Source organism: Canis aureus, chromosome 10, assembly GCF_053574225.1.
Source record: "Canis aureus isolate CA01 chromosome 10, VMU_Caureus_v.1.0, whole genome shotgun sequence".
Classification (NCBI taxonomy): Eukaryota; Metazoa; Chordata; class Mammalia; order Carnivora; family Canidae; genus Canis; species Canis aureus.
This window is the reverse complement of record NC_135620.1, coordinates 22,219,476-22,234,573: the sequence shown is the minus strand read 5'-3', so window position 1 is coordinate 22,234,573 and position 15,098 is coordinate 22,219,476. Positions and strand designations below refer to the sequence as shown.

Genomic DNA, 15,098 nt, shown 5'->3' with positions numbered 1-15,098 from the left:
CCTGTACTTCCCCTTCGCCGCTAGCTCTACAACAGCCTGATTTCCCCGAAATGATGGGGCGGCACCGACCAATAGGCGCCCTCGCGGCTCCTCGGGAGGCGGGGCCGGGCCTGGGTTGGGGGAATCCCGCTAAGTGTTTAGATTTCTCGCCGGCGCCGCTGCCCCGGCAGAGCGCGCCACTCCTTCGTCGAGGCAGGACGTGCGCCGGAGCCCGGCCGGGCCGAGGCCGAGGGAGCCGCGCCAAGCCAAGGCCAGACGTGCCCCCCGCCCCTCGACCCGCGCAGCCTCTGCCTTCGCGCCGCTCCCTGCGGGATCGCGCTCGCCGCAAGGACACCGCCGCGCCAGCCGACCGGGACCCTCGGGCGCCGCGGGTGGATCGCGGCCGCTGCGGAGGTGAGCCCGCCTTCGCCGCGGGGGGGCGGTCGGTGGCGTCGAACAAAGGCGCGCGGGGCTCCGGGAAGCGGGGCCGACCCCCGGCCGGGAGAGTCGCGGGCGCGCGGCGTCGCGGGGGCCCCCGCGCGGGCTCCGGAGGGCGCTGGCGGAGCGGCGAGCCGCGGCGGGGAGGGCGGGCCGCGCGGCGTGGACCGCCCACGAGCCGAGCCTGCCGAGCCTGCCGGCGCCCGGCCGGGTCGCGGATCTGTGTGCGCGGAGCCCCCGGGCCTCTGCGCCGCTCGGTAGACCTGCCGCGCGCATCCGTTAGCGGTGCGGGAGACTCGGCGCCCCCAGCTCCGCGCCCAGGCCTCAGGTTTCGGGCTGTACGTGCAGGTGTTGGGGTGGGGGGGGGGGGAGACTTGCTGCCTGAAAGGCCGGTGGACCTGCTGAGGCTACGCATGCGAAGAGGCGCCACAGGTGTTCCTTCGGCTACTTCGCGGAGGACGGGAGCCAGACCGGGAGGGGTACCTGGTCTGGGAGCAGCATAGAACAGACTGGGGGGTGCAGGGTCCCGGTAGAGTGCAGGGTGGTTGCTTGCCACCAGTGCACGGCTAGCTAGTGGTAGCGGCGGCAACTCAAGTAGGGGGATTTATGGGCATCAACCAAAAGAAGCCTGTCCCTTACCAAAGGATTTGAATTTGGGGAGGAAAGTTCTGGCATTAAAATATCTGTGTATTTTGTCTGTTTCTTCTGCACATAAATCCTGAAACTATCACTTGCACGCCTGTCTCCTCCCCAGAGTGTTTAGAGGATCGTGAGGGAAGGGGCTTAATTGTTTTTGCCCATGATGCTGAAAATATTTGGAGAACAGTTTTGTTCTGGTGAAAGCCTTCTTTCCCATGATTATACTACTTGGTACCTGGTGGAGGGCAGGGGAGAGTTAACTGAATGACCTTGGGCGGCGGTGGGGGGGTGGAGGTGGGGGTTGCAGGCAGGGTAGTGCCTAAGGGGCTGCTCTGCAGACTCCAAACAGGAGCGTCTGTTTTCTCTTCACAGCCAACATGCCCATCACTCGGATGCGCATGAGACCCTGGCTAGAGATGCAGATTAATTCCAACCAAATCCCAGGGCTGATCTGGATTAATAAAGTGAGTGTCACCTTCTGGGTTTTTATGCCACTATTTTAACACATGTTCTTTGAGGGGACCGAAGCTTCAGATGCAGCTCAAAAACGGAAGTGATGAGGAGGAGGCAGATGTGTTTGTTTCCCAGTGGGTCCTGCCTGCAGGCAGTATGCAAGGGCCCAGCCTTGGGCCGCTCTGCCTTCTTCCCTTCCTTGGTATGGACAGGGCACTCACCTGAGGGCACTGACAGTTTGCATCAGCAAGACTCTCCCCGCATCTGCAGAGCCAGAGTTCTGGTCTCTTTTACGAGAGACTCCTGCAAACATACAGCATCCTACAGGGTTCCAAACAGCCAGGAGGCAGAGAAATGAGCACCTAGTGGTGAGAAGATGGCTGGAGGAGCAAGGGACCTGAGAATTAACCTTGCACTGCTGGCCCAGGCTCAAGAAACCTCATGCTGGTGCACAAACCCTGCAGACATAGTAGTAATAACAATATTCATAATAATGCTTACTGTCCACTCCCTATGAGCAAGTGTGATTACTGTGCTACGTCTGTTACTTACGTTGTGTCATTTAATCCTCACAGTAGCCCTGTGAAGTAGATCCTGTTAATAGCTCCATTTTCAGATAAGGAAAACTGAGGCACTGAGAAGTAGATAATGAGATGACACAAAAAGTGATCAAGTCAAGATTTGAACCTGAGCAATCAAACTCAGAAATCCAAAGTGTTAACCACCAGTAATGATAACAGTGAGACTTAGTCTTTATATTTGTCACTGTGATTTCTCATTTCACAGAAGAGAAACCAATGAGGGACCAGGAGGTATAGGGACAGTGCCAGTGTCACACAGGTAGTCAGCATCCAAGACTGGCCCAGGGCTCCCTCCCTGTGTAGGAGCCAGTGGTCCCAATTGTCCTAAGCATCCCCATTTAATGGATGGAGTTTTCACTTCTGCGTTGGTGCTGAAAAGCCAGAGAGCATCCCAAGGTGCTCCTTATGGGTCCCAGCACACCTGTAACAGGCAGAGGGAGAGCTTTGGTGAGCTGATACTGCCATAGCTCTTCAGAACCCAGAGCCCCTTCTGAGAGATCTAGAATGATAGAGTAGTCTGTTTAAGCCATTCTCAGGATGGGTCAACTCAAGCCAGATGTCAGGGTGAAAAGGGGAAGTCAGCTTTTTCTCAGACTGGAGGTGGGGGGGGCTGGGCAGGCTCCTGCTAAAACCCTGTGGCTTCTGAGCTGACACAGCCTTGTATATATGTGTGTGTGTGCCATTCAGGAGGAGATGATTTTCCAGATTCCATGGAAGCATGCTGCCAAGCATGGCTGGGACATCAACAAGGATGCCTGTCTGTTCCGGAGCTGGGCTATTCACACAGGTGTGTGCCCTGGTCTCCAGCCCTGGAGGGCCAAGGAGAAGACTAGAGGAATCACTTCTATTAACACAGAGGCTCTTCATCGGGTTCCTTGAGATTGTGTACAAAATTTGGGGGTGAGCAGGGGGCAGATTTGTATTTCTGGGGAAAAGTTCCATCATTTCAGCAAGTTCTTAAAGGAACCTGTGAAATCAGCGTCTTAGAAAGTGTGATTTCAGGGAGTTTGTAGCTGGATTAAAGCTCCTTGGGGCAAAAGCAGTTGTGAGCCTGGATACTGAAAGACCCAAGTCTTTGATTTTCTTGATGTTTACCAAGGTCCTGGCCCAAGGCCCATCTGGTTGGCAGCCTCTTTTTATCCTTGAGGTCTGGAGCTCTTGGTCCATCTCAGATCAGACAGCACACCTATCAGTAACTGTTCTTTGATGCCTCCTCTTTGTCCACTGCTGTGTTTGGAAACATCAGATAAACCCTAGTCTTTATTTAATCTCTGGCTGCTAACAGCCCAAGCAGGGAGACTGGTTCTGGTCCAGCACCAGTACAGCCCGTGAAGACATACAGGCCCTCTAGTGCTTCTGGCTGGGCCCTTCATAAAGGTCTGCTGGATGTGTCTGAGTCAAGCATGGGCATTTGAGAAGCCCCAGGGCTTGTAGAGGGTCACCCAGGAATACCGTCTGTTTGGCTAGTGTGGATCTCTGGCAGCATGAGAGCTTAGGGGTACTCTTGCCTTCCTCCTCCCAGGCCAGACAGCAGCTAAGGATTCCCACCTCTGGTCCTTATAGTCCTCTTCACTCTTCTGCCGACTAGGTCGATACAAAGCCGGGGAAAAGGAGCCAGATCCTAAGACATGGAAGGCCAACTTTCGCTGTGCCATGAACTCCCTGCCAGATATTGAGGAAGTGAAGGACCAGAGCAGGAACAAAGGCAGCTCAGCTGTGCGGGTGTACCGGATGCTCCCACCCCTCACCAAGAACCAGAGAAAAGGTATCCAAGGGCTCTGGATCCTTGGGAAGCTCAAAGGGAGGGAAGAAGAAGGGCAGCGGGGGCTGGTGTACCTGTACCAAGACTGATGGCCCATCTGCTTTGTAGAGAGAAAGTCCAAGTCCAGCCGAGATGCTAAGAGCAAGGCCAAGAGGAAGGTGAGTGTGGCCCTGAGCTACTAGTCTTTGGTCCCCCGGGAGTCAGGGTGGGCAGTGGGAGAAGTGCCATGGCAAGCCTGGGCCTAAGCTCCTTTCTCTTGTTGCAGTCATGTGGTGACTCCAGTCCTGACACCTTCTCTGATGGACTCAGCACCTCCACCCTGCCCGATGACCACAGCAGCTACACAGCTCACGGCTACATGGGGCAGGATTTGGAGGTTGAGCGGGACCTTACTCCAGGTGAGGTAGGCCAGGTCTGGCAGGAGGCCACACAAGGTCACAATGGGATGGCTCCTTCTTTTGGGTCCAGGAGGCAGCGTGCTTGAGGAGGGGGTGGCAGGTTGGAGCAGGCCGCGGGGTCAGGGATGCTGCATGTCTTGCAAACTCAGAAAGCAGCCAGTTCTGACCTGTGGTTTCTGCTGTCCCTCAGCATTGTCACCGTGTGCCGTTACCAGTACTCTCCCTGACTGGCACGTCCCAGAGATAGTGCCGGACAGCACCAGTGACCTCTACAGCTTCCAGGTGTCACCTATGCCCTCCACTTCTGAAGGTTTGTGCCCTTGCGGCCCACATGCCTGCCTGTTTGGGTCCTGGGGAGGGTTTCCTGAGGGAGAGAAGATGCTCAGAACTCTACCTGGCACTGACCGAGATGACTGTGCTGTGCTGGAGAAAAGAGGGAAGGGGGCCCAGGGGCTGTATTTGGGTCTGAGGTTGCTCAGTTCCCTGGCTCCTCTGCAGCCCAGTCTCTGTGGGTGAGGAAGGAAGCAAGGGGGTGGGAAGAGGTGTGGCTTCAGGGTGCGGGAGGCTGAGTCACAAGGACAGTGTCCTGTTCTGGAATGTCCATAGCAGGTACATGTCTGCTGGGAGGTATGTGTGTGTGTGTGTGTGTGTGTGTGCGCACACGCACGTGCGTGGTAGGGCAAGCACTATGGTGGAACTGCAGGGGCAAGCCTGGTTGACTACCAGCCAACCTCTAACCTCTCTGCTCTTCCCCATCCACAGCCACAACAGATGAGGACGAAGAAGGGAAATTAACTGAGGACATCATGAAGGTAAAGCGCATTCCTCCCTGAGCGCTCTTGTGAAGTGGCTGCTTCTTAGGAGAGAGAAAACTACTTAGAGCTCAACACATTGGAGGGTGGAGGCAGCTGCTACTGTGACCTGGCTGCTTGTATCATCCTATAAGTGCCACATCCACTGTGCCCTCCTTGGCTGGTGGGAAAGACACTGGGGAAGTGAGGACAGTGGGGAGGCCTGGTTTCTGACAGGCTGTCCTGGAGGCAGCCCTAGGGCCTGGAACCACTCTGAGTCAGCCAGCACCAGTGCCTGGTCCCTGGCCTGCGTCCTCTGCCCCAACAGGCCCCAGGCCTGCTGCCCTGTTAGTTAGGGAAGTGCACATCAGGTTTTAATAATCAGCTTTTGGGATCTGGGATCTGATGAGGGATTTTTTCCTTTTCTTTCTTTCTTTTCTTTTTTTCCTTAAAGCAAATTATTCTCCAGGGGTGTGTTTTTTTTTGTTTGTTTTTTTTTTTTGTTTTTTTTTTTGTTTTTTTTTTGTCCTGCTTCAATCTTAAAAGCGAATATAAAACAGTTGTTGCAGTAGTTGTACCCAGGCTGTGTTTCATCAGCATAGAAAACTTGAGACGTAGGCATAGCTCCCTATCTCTAGCTTTTCTTTTCTTTTCTTGACTTGTGATGCTGTTACTTTATGCCACATTCCTGGTTGGTATGTCCTCACTCAGCTGAGGGGGAAAGTCTTAGGAGATTCTGTGCCAGAGGGGAGATGTAGGAGCATGAGTCCAGGGCAGATCCACAATTCGCAGGCCCCTGTCCTAACCACAGTCCACATTTGCATCCATCTGAGAACATGCAAATGACCAAGGGTACGATGCTGGTAGGGAAGGTTTGGCTCACCGAGGGCAAGACCAGAGGATGAATCTGCCCTGGAAGTAACCTGATGGTTCCTTATTCCTCTGTCACCAGCTCTTGGAGCAGACGGGGTGGCAGCCGACAAACGTGGATGGCAAGGGGTACCTGCTAAATGAACCTGGGACTCAGCCCCCCTCTCTCTATGGAGACTTCAGCTGCAAGGACGAACCAGAAGTTGACAGCCCTGGGGGTAAGAAGTCCCTGTAGCTGGAAGGTTTCTCCGAGAAGCGAGAAACTGGCAGGGGGTGGGTAGGAAAGGGCTGGGGGACTGGGCTAGGGAGCAGGAGAGGCAAAGCATCTTTCTTCAACTCTTCTTGGTACAGACAGCTTACAAACTGGCTGCTGCTCCCACGTACTCAGGTCTGCCTGAAGATGGAGGCAGGGTGCTTACTGCCATGTGGGGACAGTAGAGGCGGCTGTGTCTGTGGCCTACAGGGATAGGGCTGAGGGGCAGGAGGGGAACACACCTGTCTTTACCCTCCATCCTCATACAACCTTCTTCACATCTTCTAGGGTATGTTGGGCTGATCTCTTCAGATCTGAAGAACATGGACACCAGCTGGCTGGACAGCCTGTTGACTCCAGTCAGACTGCCCTCCATCCAGGCCATTCCTTGTGCACCATAGCTGGGCCCTGGCCCCTTTGACTCCCCTAGGTGTTGAGCAGGACCTGGCATCATGGTTGCCATGATGCAAAGAAACAGGATTCCTGTGGGCTCCTTGACATGGCAGAGAATGACTCCATTGCTGAGCAGGGATGGAACCTCCCTCCTTAGGACAGTGACCCTTTAGGTTCTGTTAGGCCAGGGTCTGGGCTCATCTTGTGGGGTAAAGCTGGCCCTGCCTCCTGGGAAGATGGGATTATGAGATTGCTGTGTCAGATGGAAATCTCAGAGAGGAGTCAGCCTCCAGCTTTCCCCCTCAGCCCGACTGCCTTGAAAGGGTCTCGCTGTTGCTGAGGTGGCCCAAGGGAACAGACCAGTGACCTCAGAGAAGCACAGCACCAACCCCAGGGCTGGCTCTGCACTAAGAGACAATTGCACTAAGGGAATCCTGTTCCCAGAGACCCTCCCCCCCTTCCCAGCTGAGCCCTAGGGACTGTTCCAAAGCCAGTGAAATGTGAAGGAAACGGGGCCCTGCAGGACAGTGCTCCCTCAGCTGTAGAGGAGCTCCGCCCTGCTTGGGCTCAGGGGCTTGGGAAAGAACATGGCACTTTTTCTTGTGGACCTTGCCACTTTTCTGATCAGAGGTGTACACTAACGTCTCCCCCAAGCTCTCAGCCTTTACATTTATTTATGTTGTGCCTTGCCCTGCGCCCACCTGCCCCCTCAGGCAGGCCCTGGCAGCCCTCAGCAGGCCCTGGGAGGGAAGTGGGAGCGTCTTGGTGTGATTTTTAAAATTGGAAACGCCATCTAACCACTAAGTCATGTGTGACCACATATGTACATGTGTGTAAATATGTACATTTATCTTTTTATAAAAAGTTAATTGTTTATAAAGGGTGTGGCCTTTTATTTAGAGATAAACTGCAAGTGGTTTTTTTCCTTACAGAGACATTTTATTTTGATGGAGTCATTCTTGGCATCCTGCCTGAACTTGACTGGGGGGTGAGCAGTGACATGCATCTATTGCAGAAGCCTTCCAGTTATGTTCATAGAGAAGATGACAGGAAAAAGGGACAATCACAGTACAGGGACATGCTCATATAAATATAATCACTTGCCCTTAGATTTATAGCCAGGCTGTGAGTTGAACTGGGGCTCCAAGGTCTGGACAGTGTTAGGTTTTTCAGTTCTGAGTAATGTGTCCCATAAACTATATGTCCTGCTAAACTCAAATCCAAGGGTATTCAGATGCTACTTCAAAAAGTTAACAATTAGTACTGCATGGTCATGGACAGTTACAACAGACACCAGCCCAAAACAGGTTCCTGAGGCCTGTTGTGGTGGGCATTCCTTGTCCGGTTTTTGCAGTGATGAAAATGTCCTCTCCCTCTGTACTGTCCACTGTAGTAGGTAGTGGCGAAGTCACATGTACCAACTGAGCACTGGAAATGTGGCCAGTGTGATGGAGAAACTGGATTTTAGTATATGTGCTGCTGAAGTGAGCACAAGAAACTGAATTTTTAGTTAAAATGTAAATAGCCACATGTGGTCAATGGCTACCATACTGGACAGTACAGATAGATACTGGGTTGGGAACAGATCTGAGAGGCAGAGGCTGGGGTTGTTGGAGAACACTAGGGATGGACACCTGCCAATTCAAGAGTATTTTGCCATTCTGGTGGCCAGCAATAATATATTGGTGCTAAATACAAGACCTGTAGTGTACCATGCACAAATGGGCTAAGAAAACCTTGGATGACCTCACAACAAGCAGGTTTCCTTCTCCCATGTCTCTTCAGGGTTCTGGCTGAACTTAAGCACACAAAATCTTTATGAAGCAGTATATTTGATCAGAAGAGTTTCTGAAAACCACAGGCTGGGAACCACTGCCATATGGCAATGCCCCCTTCAGATAAGGCCCAAGTCAAAGGAATGTCTAAGGGCGAGAGTTCTGGATATGGACCTTTCTCATGTCTCCCCCACCCCCATCCCCAGCCTCTGGCCCTGAGGCATAAACAGTACCCAGTAGTAGGCAGGCTGGCCAAGGGAAATCAGCTGATACAACTCGCATCATCTAGGGAGTGAGGTCATGGCGGTAAGGAGGTTCCTCAGAGAAACCAAGCCCTGTGGATGCTTATCCATAGTGCAGTCCCAGAAACTGGACTTAGATCCTGTCCCTCGGCCCAGCCCTCTGGAAGGAATATGGGCCCCTGTGGGGAAGGCAAGGCTGAGTGAGAAAATGATGAAAAAAAACCTAGAAAATGAGCAAGGATCAGTCTGACATTCTGTCAAACTCAAAGTATTTTTGCCTGATCTTGGACATGCTCTTTGAATAGCAGGTGGCTTCCTGCCAGGTGGGCCTTTTGCTTGTGGATGCCTGGAGGGACCCCAATATCAAGCTCTTCCCAGTAGAAGATCCACCTGGATTTTTCACCTGGGAGTAGAGGGGTGGATGAGATGACCTTTCTCACCTCCAAGGCCGAGCCCTTATTGACAAGTATTGGATTAACTTCTAGCCTTGTGTGGCTTCTAACTGGAAACTTGGCAAACTCTTGAAGGGGGTGATGACTTCTCTAGCTAAGGATGTTGGGGGTGGTGTGAAACCAGGTACAGTGGGCTAAGGAGGGATGGGAGGGAAGGGATGCAACCCAGAGCAAATGGCATTGACTGCTTCTGACCTTTCTGCTCTCCTCTGGTCCTTCAACCTAATCCCTGACAGAGAGTAGGCAAGCGGGTATGCTGAAGTCCCAGGTAGCTATGGCAATCTTGCAAGGTCTGATATGTGATGTTAGTTTATCACTTAAAAGTTATTAAAATGAAAAAAAAAAGTTATTAAAATGGGAGAGGAATTCTATCCATTAGCCTTCCAATCTCCAAAGCCAAGGTGGAGTCCTGACTTCTTCTAGCTCTTCTTATCCCAGGAGTCCTAAACAGTTGCGACTAACTCGAAATATCTAGGGATGAACTCCCAAACTCTAACTACTCCCCATCACAAGGGAGCTGGGTTCTGGGGACTGGGCCTCAAGAAGCAGTGTGGGATAGAGCCAGACCTTCCAAGCTGTCCCATCACACCCTGCCATGGACCTCGGCTCAGGCCTCACAGGGGAGACAGTAACTGTGATAGCAGCTGACTCTAACTCATTAGCCAGTTGGTGCCCAAACGGAGCAACACCAGTATAACGGGACCCAAATTTGAGCATAATATTTTAAGGTGATTCTCAGGGTCTGTCAATGCTTTTGTGGCTCATTCTCCAGAGTTTGAGTCTAAGCACTAGTGGTGGAAACTCTTGGCTAATCAAGCTAGGAGGTCAATGAAAGAACTGTTTTGTTGGGGTTGTGGTAACATTGTCATTAAGGACTACTTTCTGTTGGGGTAAACTGGCAAATTGGGGCTTGGTCATACCAGCTAGAACTCTGGCTAAATCTATGGACATTCAGGGGGCATTTCTGGTTAGTTATAGGTTTCATTGCCTTACTCCAAAGACATCACTTTAATTGGGCTGATTTATTCATTTAGCTCACTCGACAACAGGAAGAAAAAGAGAGGCTAATATGTTAGCTGCCCATAGAGAGGGTCATGATCACAGAAAATCTTCAGGGAAGACAAATGCAAACCATCCCTTCTTCATAAATTAGTCTTCAACATCTGTCAGTGGGCTATGTGCAAGATAAGAGCTTCCCCAGATTTCTGGAAGTCAAAGACAGGAAAAAGTCCTGCGCCTGGCTGGAGGTAGAGTCCTTTCTTCTGGGAGTGAATCCCACTGGTTGGTGACATTGAGTCATTGCCAGGCTGCCACTCTCTGGGACCATTTGGACTTCTTTCACACTCTTTGTACAGATTCCAAAGTTGTTACATTAGCAGGGTACACATTTCCTCAGCAGCCCTGTGGAAGCACCTAGGGAGGCTTTGTGTCCACCAGATGCAATGCTCTTGCTTAACTTGGGCACGACTAACCCTCCATGATAAGGATGCATGAAATTCACTAGACCTCTGCACTAACCTTTCCCCACTTATGACAGTGGTCACAAGGGCAGGAGAATGGCAGGGGGCTGGTGCACTCTCTTTTTCAGGATTAAACTTACTGGGCAGAGTGACATGTGTCTTTGTCAGCCAGGCTTCCCTTGTGAGGCCAAGTCTAAGGCAATACAAGGGCATAGTTGGCTGGCCATGTGGTTTTCCTAGCTCCAGGCAGCTCCCAAGATACTCATTTCTGCTGATTTTCTGGTGGTAGGGAATTGCAGAAGCAGCTCCTACTTCTGTAAGCTCAGTGGGGAGGCAGGCCTAGGGAGTCTATGCTAAGTTTCATTTTAGTTGGGGAGATACTAGAGGTAATGAGACAAGGATATAGGGATTGAGTATAAGAGGAGAGGCAGACATCCAACCCACCATCCCTCCTCTATTTCCACAAGCTCAGAAATGGGAGGAACTGGGAAGGACCTTCAAGTCTGGCCAGGAAATGACAACAAAAGTCCTGGGTGCTCACCCCACAGCAGGTGCTATGCCAAACTCCCACATGCACTGTCATACTGGTGCCCCACCACAGCACCTTGTTTGCAGACCAGGTGACGAAAGCTCAGTTGGTATAGGGCGCTTGCCCCGGATGACTCAGCTAAAAAGCATGGAGCCTGGATTCCAGCTCACACCTCCCTATGCCCAGAACCCAGATGAGTTCTACCATATTAGGCTGTTGGCAGAGAAGGAAACTGAGGCCTGGGAAGGATGTTTGGGAGAGCTTGTCTGGGACAGGGCACTAGCACTTCAAGCCAAGAGAGCATCTGGGGACACAGAGGGAAGGCAACAAGAGTTGCATCCACTCTGGATACTGTGGGACTCCGGCCCTGTTCTCCTTCTTCCTGGGCAACATGGCACTGCTGCTACAGGCCCCTGAGCCCCAGGAGGTGGGGGTTAGCTTGGTCCTCAAGGGAGGGATGCCTTACCTATGCCCTGGAAGCCACCTGCATTTTCAAGGGGTGGGGCTCCGGGGAGGGTAGGACACAAACAGGGCTGTAACGTGGCCTCAGGGCAGGGGCGGGTTGGCCACCCCAGCGTGTTTGTGAACCTGCTTCCAACTGCAGGGGACTCTGGCCTGCTAGGCCTTATCTCAGCTCTAGGGATCAAAGAGGAATTTTCAGCTGCGCTTCTGTCTGAGTAAGGCAATGAGAACTCTCCTGTTCTGCTCTAAACCAAACCCTTCATTAGGTCCTGGGGTACTCAGAAATCTGAACTCTGGGTGAATGTATAAGCACCAGGACTACTCACAGGTGCATCCTACTTCCAGCCATGAGACTAGAGTCTCATAGTCCTGGAACTATGGCTGTCTGGAATCTAACCTGGCTTCTTGGTCCCTGAGCAAATACAGCACCCCTGGCATCTGGCTGGTTGCTGTCCTATACCAGGGGAGTTCTCAGACTCCCTGGCAAGCTTCCTTCAGGAAAAGCTCTCGCTTGCCCTCCAGACCCCAGCCTAGATAATGGGGTCCTTACTTCCATTTCTGGACAATTGCCTTGGATTGGTCTGGGTTTCCTTCTCAGTTTCTGCCCTCTCCTTTTCCCTAAAAGCCACGTGGATATGGGAGTGTCTAGTCAGATACCACTTCTCACTTGTACTATCAATTAATCCTGAATCTGCCCAGAATTACAGTAGGTGCAGTGAGTTCTTCCAGAGCAATTAAAAATAATCAGCCACATCTTTGCTAAGAGTCGTGAAGGGATATGTCTGGGAACTTAGTTCAGGAGCAAAGTAAGTGGCCAAGGCCAAAGGAGTCCCAGGGTGCAGGTGGTGGGAATTCTGTACTAGGCTTTTCTGAGAAAGCTGACTCTATGGGATGAGGGATTTATATGGATACACAGTTGGTGTCTGGGGACCAGGCGTGGATAGGGAGGTAGTCGTTAGGCCAGAATAGCTATCACTTTCCTAAAACTAAGAACAAGTCAAGAAGTCATGTCACTTTAGCCACACCAGGGTAATGGTGGATTTCAGTCCTTGCTTGTGGGAGGTGAAGTGTAACTGCCTCTGCTGAAGATCCAGAGCTTCTTTCCAAATGCTCCTTCTGGACTTTCAAGGGTGGGGAGAAGAGCTGGATATCAGGATGCCGAGAGCCAGGGTGAGGGCTGTGCTCCTAGGTATGGAGCCTGACATTCTTAGATAGGGCGTGGGGACAGGACAGAGAGGAGGGCCTGAAGGGGTGTCCAACTTTCCAAGGCACCCTTCTGTCATGAACTGGCCAGCAGCCAGAGTACTTGGCTCAGGAGACCATCTGCCCCTATTGGGGATCACTCACTAGAAACCCATTTTCGGTCTCTGGCCAAACTAAGACATGTACAGGGTGCCCAGGGGCCCTCTTTTAGCTGATGGCCCAGAAAAGCACAGCCTCACCATCCAATGCCTGTCCCCTTCCTCTCTGCCACTCCCCTTGTGGTCTGTGGGGACCCAATCTCTCCAGACTGGAAGCTCCCCAGGAGCTCTGTATTCTCACAGTGCTTAGGCAGGACTGGCACTTGAGAGCATTTCCTGTAAAACCCCAAGTCAGCATCTGCTTACCTGTTCTGTCCACTGCCCACCTGGCTTCTCTGAGTCCTCCCGCACTCTGGGGACAAGCGAGGCTGGACTCTGGAGTGCAGGGGACAGACTGAGAGGCAGGAGGACAAAGTAGTAACTAGCTCTACCACTGCAGAAGACCCTCGGACCATGACCAACCAGCAGCCAGAGCAGAGGCTGCTGTGTCCCACTCCATGTAGTATATCCCATCCACGTCCCTCAGCAGGACTGCTGGAGGAGACATGAAGGCAGAGTCATTAATTACTTTCTTTTATTAAAAATGTACACTAGTAAAAAGTTTAATTGTACAGAATAAGAAATACAGATGAGTATTAAGAGACACATTAATTAAAGCTACCTGCAATACATCACCCAGGTAATCAGGATATTACAGTTTTTAGAGACTCGGGCAAACATGATTTCTCACTCCCCCATACAGGTATCTAGAAGCTCCATCCCATGCAGACACAGGCATTGTGTCCATGTGTGACACGTCTGCTGGCAATGCTGCAAGCAGGAGTCTATATTCCCCTATACCAGCCTGGGGCCCCTCCTCCACCCACAGGTCTCTCCACGCCCACATATTGTGCAGAACTTGGCATCTAAGAGTCCAAAGAGCTGGCTGTCCAGGCTGCAGAGGTAATCTAGGGTAGATTAGGAGGTACAAAGGGCCTTGGATGTAGGGTAACCAACTGTCCCAGTTTGCTCTGGACCGAGGTGAGGGATTTTCAGTGCTACCACTGAGAAAGCCCTGGGTAAACTGGGGCAAGGTGATCACTGTACTTGGAGAGCCAAAGGCTTTGTCCAGCCCCTCTCTCCTTGCCCTGCCCACAGGCCACCCTGCTGGGTCTCAGAAGCTCCGGGTGCTCATCAAGCAGCTCTGGGACAGAGGTTCTCTCTGGTGGGCCCCTAAGTGTTCCAGCCTAAGGCCCAGGGATGGAGAGGGGAAGGGGAATGATGATAGGCATCATCATCTGAGAGAGGATGGCCAGATGAACTCTGGCTGTCCAGAGTGGCCCGGGATGCAGCCATAGAGGGGCTCTGATACTCGGCCAGCTACTCCTCCAGCCTTAGAGCTGTCCTTAGACCCCAGGATCTGAGTCCTCACAGGACAGGCTCTGGCCCTAGTTCTTGGAAAGTGCAGTATCTCTGGGTGGGAAGTGCTCACCGCCCCCCCCCCCCCCCCCCCCCCCCGCCTCCCCCCGGAGCTTTCCATAGCCCTGGTGCAGCCAGCCTCATATCCTCCTCCTCTGTGTCCAAACCTGCTGGTGCTTCCTGCTCAGCTTCTCTCTACCTAAGGCTGGGAATTGGGGAGGAGAGAAGAGGAGTGCAGGACAGGTTGAGCTGAGTGAGAAGCAGGCAGGTGGCAGAAAGGACCTCTTTGACACAGGTGGGAACATCCTGATTGTGATCTGGCCTGTCTGTGCCTGAAGGTGAGGCCCTTGGAGAACCCAGAGGAGTGGCAGCATGATGGTCCACAGGGGAATAAAGATGTCCACATCCTAATGCATGTAATCTGTGAATATGTTATCTTAATGGCAACAGGGAATTGAAGGTTGCAGATAGAAATAAGGTTGCTAATCAGCTATGTAAAATAAAGAGATTATCCTGGATTATCTGGATGGATCCAGTGTAGTCACTTGAGTGTCCTTAAGTGGGGAAGAAGGAGGGAGGAGAGACAGAACCAGGGATGTGGCATTATGTGAAAGAGTGGACCAGCCACTGCTGGCTTTGAAGATGGAGAAAGGGGCCACAAGCCAAGGAATGCAGGTGGCTTCTGAAGGGTGATAAGAAAGGACTAGGAAACAGATTCTCTTACTAGAGCCTCTGGAAAGGAATGGAGCCCTGCTGACACTGTGAGTTTAGGCCAGGGAGACCGATTTTGGACTTCTGACCCACAGAACTGTAATCTGTGTTGTTTTAAGCCACTTAATTTATGGTACTTTGTGACAGCAGCAATAAGGGAAACCAGCTGAGGGATGCAGCTGCCCCAAGTCCCTTGGTTAGAGTCTGTCTC

The 15,098-nt window shown here is 52.2% G+C and overlaps 1 protein-coding gene and 1 long non-coding RNA gene across 7 annotated transcripts in view; one reads left to right on the top strand and one right to left on the bottom strand.

Moving 5' to 3' along the window:
- Window positions 1-15,098, bottom strand: part of LOC144322075 (uncharacterized) — a 135,853-nt gene that overhangs the window by 53,719 nt on the left and 67,036 nt on the right. For 3 of the 6 annotated variants that reach the window (XR_013387630.1, XR_013387648.1, XR_013387642.1), the window contains one exon: window positions 2,244-2,511. The exons of the other annotated variants lie outside the window; for them this stretch is intronic. This is a non-coding gene — a long non-coding RNA (uncharacterized LOC144322075). Of the gene's footprint in view, window positions 1-2,243; window positions 2,512-15,098 lie in introns of those variants that run through there. 6 annotated transcript variants of the gene reach the window in all.
- IRF1 (interferon regulatory factor 1) lies at window positions 185-7,437 on the top strand. Its single transcript, XM_077911619.1, has 10 exons — window positions 185-393; window positions 1,429-1,520; window positions 2,778-2,877; window positions 3,679-3,855; window positions 3,961-4,010; window positions 4,118-4,250; window positions 4,441-4,560; window positions 5,013-5,062; window positions 5,994-6,129; window positions 6,453-7,437. Exons 2-10 carry the CDS (start codon window positions 1,434-1,436, stop codon window positions 6,563-6,565), a joined length of 966 nt encoding a protein of 321 aa, XP_077767745.1. The 5' UTR covers window positions 185-393; window positions 1,429-1,433; the 3' UTR covers window positions 6,566-7,437.

Coding starts and splice junctions, on each gene's coding strand:
- IRF1 (XM_077911619.1), top strand. CDS start 1,434: ATGCCCATCACTCGGATGCGCATGAGACCCTGGCTAGAGATGCAGATT. Junction 5,063..5,993: donor TAACTGAGGACATCATGAAG/GTAAAGCGCATT, acceptor CTCTGTCACCAG/CTCTTGGAGCAGACGGGGTG. Junction 6,130..6,452: donor AGAAGTTGACAGCCCTGGGG/GTAAGAAGTCCC, acceptor CACATCTTCTAG/GGTATGTTGGGCTGATCTCT.